The sequence below is a fragment of the Schistocerca piceifrons genome, chromosome 1 (assembly GCF_021461385.2).
Source record: "Schistocerca piceifrons isolate TAMUIC-IGC-003096 chromosome 1, iqSchPice1.1, whole genome shotgun sequence".
NCBI lineage: Eukaryota > Metazoa > Arthropoda > Insecta > Orthoptera > Acrididae > Schistocerca > Schistocerca piceifrons.
The window spans coordinates 614,845,952-614,855,611 of NC_060138.1; the positions used below are offsets into that span (position 1 = coordinate 614,845,952).

General features: G+C 42.7%; 1 protein-coding gene across 1 annotated transcript; it reads right to left on the reverse strand.

Annotated features, from left to right (window-relative positions):
- Positions 1-4,863: 4,863 nt before the first annotated feature.
- On the reverse strand, positions 4,864-9,388 carry LOC124800173 (predicted GPI-anchored protein 58). The gene is made up of 3 exons (XM_047262975.1): positions 9,351-9,388; positions 5,900-6,247; positions 4,864-5,261 (listed from the first exon to the last, which is right to left on the reverse strand). Exons 1-3 carry the CDS (start codon positions 9,354-9,356, stop codon positions 4,989-4,991), a joined length of 627 nt encoding a protein of 208 aa, XP_047118931.1. The 5' UTR covers positions 9,357-9,388; the 3' UTR covers positions 4,864-4,988.
- Positions 9,389-9,660: the final 272 nt, after the last annotated feature.

Here is a 9,660-nt window from a genome sequence, read left to right on the forward strand (position 1 = left end):
GATAAAAGTAGTTACACAATCAGTGTTGAGTTTGGAACAAAAATAGTGAATGACGGAGGAAAACCTGAGAAACTACAAATATGGGACACATGCACGGTGCAGTTATTTTTAGCCAGGGGAAAAGGAATAGACTGCCCAAGGGACAATGTGAATCCAAAGTGAGCTTACAACGGGTCGGGAAGCATTGGATCTTCTCCACCTACGAAAATTTGGTGATAGTAGCAAGTTGTTTTGAGCGGGGAGTGTTTGCAGAAGCGAAACCTATAGAGCTTGAGGGGAACGGAATTTTAATCAATGAAGCTAAGTTTTACAGAAAAGGAACAACCTTCCACGTGCCAGCGTCCATTTCAGGAGTCACGCATTCGAATGTTACGCAACACTGCTGTACTGATCAAAACCCACTCTAGAGTTTTTGCCAAGTCAGAATATGACCTTGTTAAATCAAACTGTAGAGCCAGGTCGGTTGAGATCCGTAAACTAATTCATTTTAGAGCAAGAGGGGTGCACATCAGCCCAATAGCTTGTGCAACATGTCACTCAGTACAGGGAAAGACAATGGCAGACATCGATCACTTAAAGCACCTCTGTGCCAAGTGTCATCGCAGCGCAGGCCGGAGAGGCAGAGCAGTTCTAGGCGCTACAGTCTGGAAACGTGCAACCGCTACCGTCGCAGGTTTGAATCCTGACTCGGTCATTGATGTGCGTGATGTCCTTAGGTTAGTTAGGTTTAAGTTGTTCTATGTTCTAGGGGACTGATGACCTCGGAAGTTAAGTCCCATAGTGCTCAGAGCCATTTGAAACATTTGTCATCGCAGCCTTAACTTTGTTATGTGTTGTTTTCTTTCTGATCAGGCGGAGATCTAATTCCAAGAGGGAACCAAGGGTAGTCCAAGTCCCAGTGGATTTGATACCGAGGGCGTGAGTCGAGTAGTTAAGTGGTTGATCGAGCAGTGGTCGTCGAGTAAGGAATTTTTATGTTTAGTTTCAGGTCATGGTTTTAAGGGGCGCTGGACCACATTTAAGTTTTACAATAGTAAGGAAATATTCCTTGGATGCCGACCCAAACAATTTAAGAGCTAGTTAATGGTTGACCCTGGATCGGGTCTTTCCAAAGTGGGGAATAATGTAGTGCCACCACAGTTCAAGATACGAAAGTTAGATTTGTTGCAACATTTCTAAGTGCACTTTCCGCCCTACTTTCCACATATCGAGTGATAATGTGGCAAAGATAATCTCTGTGGAGATACATGTATTTCATCTATGCACTAAAGCGAGAAGGTAGTTCTGCGCGGACTGCATTATGCTTTTAAGTACTGAATTTGCGATCACTTTAGTTTGCAGTCCGTCAATTCACTATAATAAATCGGATGACTGAAAGTAGCTTCCTCCAATAAGACATTTATGCGTACATTGTCTGATTCTGATGGGTACTATGTTTCCCAACACTTATTGTTCTCTTTTGACAGATGTGAGAACGATCGAGAAGAGCGTAAAAAGAACTGGACAGAGGTAATAGTACTGCTCTACCTCTAAGTTCACCGAAGCTAACCGGCTACGCTCCAGGTTGCTGAAGTCCTCATCCAGTTCCTGTAGAAACCGTACTACGAATTCTAGAGTATCCGATTATTCTGCCATACCCCCGCTACCTGTGACATACTGCTATTGAGAATCCTTTCAGATTACCTATTCTGCATACTCATGCTGTCTTTGTACTGTATTTACTGACATACGATAAATTAAGGAATTCGCTGATGGTTTTGGAGGCAAAACCTATGGGAGTTTTTCAAGAAGTTTATTACAGCCCAGCGTTGCTCTTCCATACTTGCAACTCTCACATGATACGCTTTTCCTTAGTATGTACACTGGCCTGAGCAAACAGCTTCGTCTTGACAGCCAAGTTGTAGCTTTTCATACGAGCCACCGCCTGCATAGCGCGCCACGTTGTGTAATGAATTAGTTGGCCTCTACACCTCCAAATGCAGCATCTAAACGCTCAACGGTGTTCTCTCCTGACAATAATCGACTGACCACGTCACCCACAGTACCATTCTCGACTAGGTTCTTTCCAGCATAAACCGAAGGGAATGTACTGAATAGCAGCTACCCACCTACAGCCGTACTCTGCATTCCGCTGTGAACTTCAAGGCAGAGGGTATCCAGCATTGTATTTCTATCTGTCGGGAAATTTATTACACTTAAACGACACATGCGTAGGCGACTGAGTACGGAATTGATATATAGTACACAGATCCTTCCAATCCTGTTTAATAGTTCGTCAAAATCATGGATATGTATACTGTTCAATAACGTAATAAGAGATTTAAAATCATCTTCACTTGTTTCCTATTACTGTATATGGTTTAATTCTCAGAACGCCTATTTCTCTTGATTCGTTGGACATTCATTTAAACCGGTTCCTAACCGACGTATGTAAATATATTATCTTTTTCAGTGAGTACTGTTGTGCATCTTCATCCTTCCTAACCTTAGATTCACATTCAAGACGCCATATTAAATCACCACTTACATTCTCGGCCAGTGGTTTTCTGTACGAGTGATCAAGTGCAGTATTCCGCTGAATCAAAATGGGGATTTAGCGTTTCAATCATGTGTTTCAACAATTTATCAAAATATCGTTATTGAAACAACACCATCATACAAGTTAACCTAAATTTCTTTTTATTACCTTATTAACTATAATTCAATCATGACTAGATGTAGTACGGGAAGGAACATATCAAGGATTTAGTTTTAGTTTGTTCATCATCCATATTCTAGTATACCGTTGTGGGTATCTGAACATGTTTTTCGGTTAGATATATACTATGTTATCTGATTTTCGAGATGTACCTTCTGCTACATTTACTTCTAAAACTATTAAATGAAGCTCTATCAAACATTGCAAAAATACAGACGAATTTATTTCTAATGGGAGCTTACTTCGTGCCCAAAAGTAACTCCTCTTTATGGTGTGAAGTCATCTTACAAACTGCAATATGAAATTGGTACCACACACACTCTGACTTATCAGTCTACAGATAAACGACATTTACACAAAAGAGTCTATCGTTGACGTGTTACAATACTCAAATATTTGACACGCCGGTAGGTGAATACTCATTGGAATTAACGTGTGTGTAGCTATGGAGCACGTCTTGCGATCGAAAACTTATATCCCAAACTGAATCAGCTCCATAAGTGAATGTGTTCACTAGCTGCAAGTGCCAATAATCAATTTAAGCTCGTTTACGAACAAATGTAAGGTTTGAAGAGGTTGATTTCATCAAGAATATGCAGTTGTAGCCCTAGGACTGGTACAATGCAGTTCTTCAGTGTAACTTGTCTGTACTGTTTACTGTCCACATTTCATTTCTGTACAAGCCTACATTCCAAATACTTTCAGAGATGACTATCCCTGCTATTAAATTTTATATTTCTTCTTGAAGAGATCGTTTGCCAGAATCTCATTACTTGCCTTTGTATGGAGTCTGTATCCTATCTAATCTGCTACCACATTATTTTGCTAACGGAATAGTAAAGTTCATCTACACCTTTAGCATCTAATTTCGTAATCCATTCCGCAGCAGCACTTGCAGCTCAGCTTTATTCGCTTCGACTAAGGTCTCCCATTACTTTGTCAACCTCTTTTCTCTCAGTATTGTATTTCCATCTTGTAATCTACTTCCTCTTTCATTTCCACAATATTACCTTCGTGTTTTTATCTTTTATACAGGTTTCCTATTTATTCTATCCTTGCATTGCTCAGCGCTAGTTTTCCATATGAGTTCTTAATATTGACAATACTGTTTCTCTTCTCTTCGATATTTAATTTTCATATATGTTTTCATATATATTTTCATATATATGTTTCTATAGTCATCCACATATGTACAGGTTTACATCTCCTCTAATTATTCCTGCATTGCCCCTTTGTACTTTTCTTACTTTTTAGACATATGTAGACAGTTTTGGTTGTTTCATTTCCTACTTTTATATATTTTCACCTATCGTCAACCAAAATGAGTATCTCATATGTTACACACACATTATAAGTAATCCTCGCCTTTTTTCCATGCTTGATACTCTGCATGTATCAAAGCTACCAATTTACTGTAATTCCATCCCGAGTTTTGTTCAATACTTGTGGAATGCTGCCTTGAAAATTAGCAACAACCATTTGCCATTTCAGTTTACGAGTCCCACCTACTTAATGATATACTTTTCCTTACAGTTCATAATGAGTAAGTTATGGCCAGATTCAGTGTCTGCTTTTGAAACTATTTCCCACTTCAGAGTTTGATTTCATCTACACTTATTTCGTTACTTCCCGAAATTTTCTCGTTACTCCATGTGTAGAGCCTTCCAAGATTTTTAAATAAAGTATTTTGGAGTTATTATACTGTGCACTGTACAGTGCTATACCAGTTGCCTTTCCCATCCATTTCTTCCTGTCAGACCGTGTTGTTCTACATCTCCTTTTTATTCGTTACTGTATAATTTCAGTACTGAATGAAAATTTCAGTTTTCCTCTACAAGAGCAGAATAACTAATTATATGTTATTATTCATTTTTTAAATTGCTTTATCGTAAAAAAATTGTTCATACTTACAAAATAATATTTTTACATGTTTCCATCAAATGGATGTTTCAGTTGTTCTACATAGTCAGGTAACTAGTGGGTGGCCTACACAGTTGGAGACATTGCACACTCCCTTTTTTGACAGGTGGTATGTTACATTTGCAGCATGTAACAACTGCAATTATTGCAGGACCATATTCTTTGGAAGGTAAAGCACGGATAACATGGCTTATTAAACAAAAACTTTGCAGCTGGTAAAAAATACATTTAATATAAATTGCAGATCTTACAACAGTAATCAACAACAAACGAAAATATGAAAACAAGTATTGGAATCAAGTGATTTGTCTGACATGGTTATCACTTGAAAACGATGTCATGTTGTGGAATTACGATACATGAGAGAAGTCTAGTTGATGCGCACAAGCTCTGGTTGTTTGTAAGAGTAGATGGGAGCGCCGGCAGGATGCAGGTCCTGGTACTGGAAGCGTGCCAGGTAGCCGGAGGTGAGCGCTGGCTGCTGCAGGGCAGACAGTTCACTGGAGGCGGCGCGCTGCTGCTGTGGGGCGGGGGAGGCGGGGGCGGGACCGTGGGCGTAGGCGATGCGCTGCAGGCGGCCGTCTGGCTGCAGCACGTAGTACACGCCGCTCTCCTCCGCCTCACGCAGCTCCGCTTTGCCGTACTGTCAGCAAAAGAAACAACGTTATTGTAAGGTGACAGGATTAAGAACCAAATGTACACTACATTCAGAACGTTGTTGTCCATAGCTGTTTGACGATTATGTAGTGAATTTAAAATTTGTTGAGCGTTTCATTTCTGGTCAGCGGTTACAAAGAGGTCACTAACTGGAATGGACTATTTCATTATTGTATGAATAAAAAAAAGTCTACACCATGTTTTATTGAATTGTTATGACCTGTTTCCACCGAATAGGAAACCAGGAAATCATGAGGTGGTCGGCCACTGCAAGGATGTGCACTAGCTGAAATCAGTGATATCAACAACCACATATTTTAGTTTTAAATCTCAAGGTGTGCCTGTTCGACAGAAACCAGTCATATGGAACGTTATATATCTTTGTGCGAAACGTGCGCTGGAGGCAGCAGAATCGTTCTACAATCAACCACAAATGCCAACTCTCTGAATGCTCTCAATCGTGTTTCACGCATGGAACGTCCTCTTGCCTCTAGCGATCTCTAATTGAATACACGGAACATTTTCATAATACTCCCATGTCGATCTGATGTAAATTTAACACAAAGTGGATTGCTGAGAATTTAATGCAGTTTGGTTACACGGCCCTTGCCCTAATATACTTACGTTGTAAGGAGCCTCAGTAGTGGTGGTGGCAGCCTCCGTGGTGGTGGGGGCGGAGGTAGTGAACGTAGGCAGTTGGTAGGAGTCTGTGAGGCGGGAGAAGTCCTGTGCAGGGATGAAGAACTGTGGGCGGAAGCTGGCTGCAGAAAATCCAGAGGCTGGCTGTGGGGCCGCGAATGACGGCTGCGCCTGCGACTGGGCGAAGGCCTGTGGTTGCGGCTGCTGCTTCTGCTGCGCCTGGAGCCGCTGAGGCTGGCCCGGCAGCTGGAGGGAGGGCGCGCCGTAGCTGGTGGAGGGCGCTTCGCCCGCGGCCATCGCCGCCAGCGACGCCAAGGCGAATACCAGTAGGACCTGCAGAAGGAGAAGGTGAACTGGTAGTGACCAGCTAGGACTTTTGTATAAGTGGCAGTCAGATGAAAACTTCTGTGCGCCCACCCCCATATTGCCAAGGTTGTTTCGACTATGCCGGGAACCCCATCACAATCTCCGTAGAGTCCATATCCCCCCCCCCCCCCTTCACCCATGCCATACAAGGAAATTACTACATCTGTATGCAATGGCCGGCCGGAGTGGCTGAGCGGTTATAGGCGCGACAGTCTGGAACCGCGCGACCGTTACGGTCGCAGGTTCGAATTCTGCCTCGGGCATGGATGTGTGTGATGTCCTTAGGTTAGTTAGGTTTAAGTAGTTCTAAGTTCTAGGGGACTGATGACCACAGATATTGAGTCCCATAGTGCTCAGAGCTATTTGAACCATTTTCTTTGTATGCAATGATGCATCTGTATATAATGATGAAACAAATCTGTGTGTATGTGAATACAGCTTTTCTCGAATAAGGGTGAAAGAACGCTAAATGACAAGAGACCGGATGGACATCGACCCAAAACTCGAATCGGGACTCATCACTGTAGACAGTTCTGCCCCAGTCAATGGCATTCCAGAACGAAGTCGTGTCTGGAGGCCTCCCAGACTGCGGTGGGATACCAGCATCCCGACAACCATGGGTGATGATTTGACGTGTCATTTCTTTTCATAGGAGGACTCCTTTGGTTGACATACGCGGCACCCCGATTTATTGGACTTCAGAAATGGCTCTGAGCACTATGGGACTTAATGTCTGAGGTCATCAGTCCCCTAGAACTTAGAACTACTTAAGCGTAACTAACCTAAGGACATCACACACATCCAAGCCCGAAGCAGGATTCAAACCTGCAAACGTCGCGGTCGAGCAGTTCCAGACTGAAGTGCCTAGAACCGCTCGGCCACTCCGTCCGGCCTATTGGCCTTCTTTGCGAGCCATCCTGGGGTTGCATTTCGGCAAGATAATGCAAACCCGAACACAGCGAGAGTTCCTACTGCTTGTCTTCGTCCTTGCCAAACTTTGTCATGACCACCATGGTCGCCAGATATCTCCCCACTTGAACCGAGCGAGGTGGCGCTGTGGTTAGCACACTGGACTCGCATTCGGGAGGACGACGGTTCAATCCCGTCTCCGGCCATCCTGATTTAGGTTTTCCGTGATTTCCCTAAATCGCTTTAAGCAAATGCCGGGATGGTTCCTTTGAAAGGGCACGGCCGATTTCCTTCCCTCACCCGAGCTTGCGCTCCGTCTCTAATGACCTCGTTGTCGACGGGACGTTAAACACTAATCTCCTCCTCCTCCTCCCCACTTGAGAAGCATTATTGGCAAAGTTTTCCAGTTACCACGGGATTTTGACGATCTAAAGCTCCAGTTTGACAGAACTGGCACGATATTCCTCATGACGACACCCAACAACTCAGTAAATGCCAAGCCGAAAAACTGCTTGCATAGGGACCAGAAGTGAACCAACGCGTTGCTGACTTGCTGAATTTGAGTCAAGCTCTTTCTCTTCAAGAAATCCATAAATTTTTTTCGGAAATTGTAAGCATTTGTTTATGTATTTTCCCTCTCATTCGGGCAAATACTCCGTGGTGAGTCATTTCATTTTTATCTTTTTTTAAAGAGTGTAAGACGTGACACTATGCCGAAAGGATCTGCCGAGAATAGTCTCAAGTGACTCCGAAAAAATCACAAAAAATGTAGTTTGGTACGTCTGGATAACTAGTTTCTCCTTAGCTTCTAAATTACGTAAGTCATATCGCTTCGTTCAGTGTTGTTGCTTTCGCAAACAGTAACTGACTGGTCCTACACTATAACCGTTTGTTTTAACGCAATTACGAAAATAGTCGACGATGGAAACAGCTTCGCATAACCTACTCCTCCCACCTCATTGAGGGATGTATGGTAAATATACATGCGATCACTACGAAGCACTGTTTTCTATCAAGACACCTGAACAGCCAATGAGACCTTTCATTATCTTGTACCCCTCTATGAAAACTGTAAGCTAGTCAGAGATGAAGATTCATGTAGGTCACACCGATTTCCACCTTTCCCCTCTCGGGACCAATCTCTTAAGCTACATTATGAACGTTCCACATGTTCCAACGGAACCGTTGATATTTTAAAGTGTGTGTGTAAAGAACGATCTCAGTTGCTTTTTAGCTCTTTCTTTTTCGTATCCTGCTTTTATGTGTCATTTGTGACATCATATAGTCGCAGACAATTATTATCCGATAAAGTTCGATGTCACATGGAGCTACTGAAACGGTTTTGATATGTGCCACAGAATTTCTTATATGCCTTAAGATGTCGATGAACGTGATAGGTGTTAAAAATTTAAGCATATTTTGAAGAGCAGCTAAAATGGTACTTTACATATAGTTTAAAACTCACAAAATCTTTTTGTACAAAACTAATTACTAAAAATTGAGAATTAAGAACCATGAAACGTTTAGTGCAATGACTTACCCAAAAATAATAAATTAAGGAAATTAGAGAAACATTTGACACTCCCTTGGATGATGCTCGAAATCACATACAGCCAATAGTATGGCGATCGATACTTTTAAGTTCAAAGTCTCATCAAATGTTTCACTAGCCTATTTTATCACGTACCTTCAGAAAAAATATTTCAGATAACAATTGGTAGGTTACTCTAACTTTTTTTACTTTCAGATTTTGTTCAGGAACCATGTTTTGTACAACGCACAATGTCCTGAATTTAGTATTTAATCCGAAGGATGCCTTTTTGAAAGTTAAATAAGAATCCGATAGAAGTTTTGTGTGCTAAATAACTGTGCTTCAAAGAGTTGACCTTTTCGTCGCGACATTTACCTAACTTATTTGTCCGTTTCCCACTCTTCTTTTGGCTATGAAAGTTCTGACAAAATCCATTCTGTAGGTTCTAGGGCTTCTTCTTGTCACACCGTTCACGCATCTGACTAAAGGGTCCCAAAGACAAATGACATTCACAGCAAAGAAGAGATTACGAGTAATCCCGTCGACGAGGAGGCCATTTCAGACAGGCATAGACCCGAACAATACAAATCTAGTGGAGGGAAATTACAATCGCCGAGGCAGACGACTCACCTGCATGGCTGCTCGATGCACCTGTTGCGTCTGCTGGACTGGGCGAATGTGGTGCCGGACACCAGCGCGGGGTGGCTTTTATACGGAGCTGAGCTGCTTGGCGGCTCTGCCAACATGACGTCGCAGGTGAGCTCCCCGTTCGCGTCCGTCAGCGGTGAGTTGCGCAACCACGGGTCACGGCCACGATGCCCCACCCTCCTCGTTACCTCACGCTCTCTCTCTTCGCCGTGCTGCACATCAATACTATTGCTTGCACCTCACTGATTGTTAGCACTCCAGGCGTCTACATTGGCACTGGTACCAATACTTC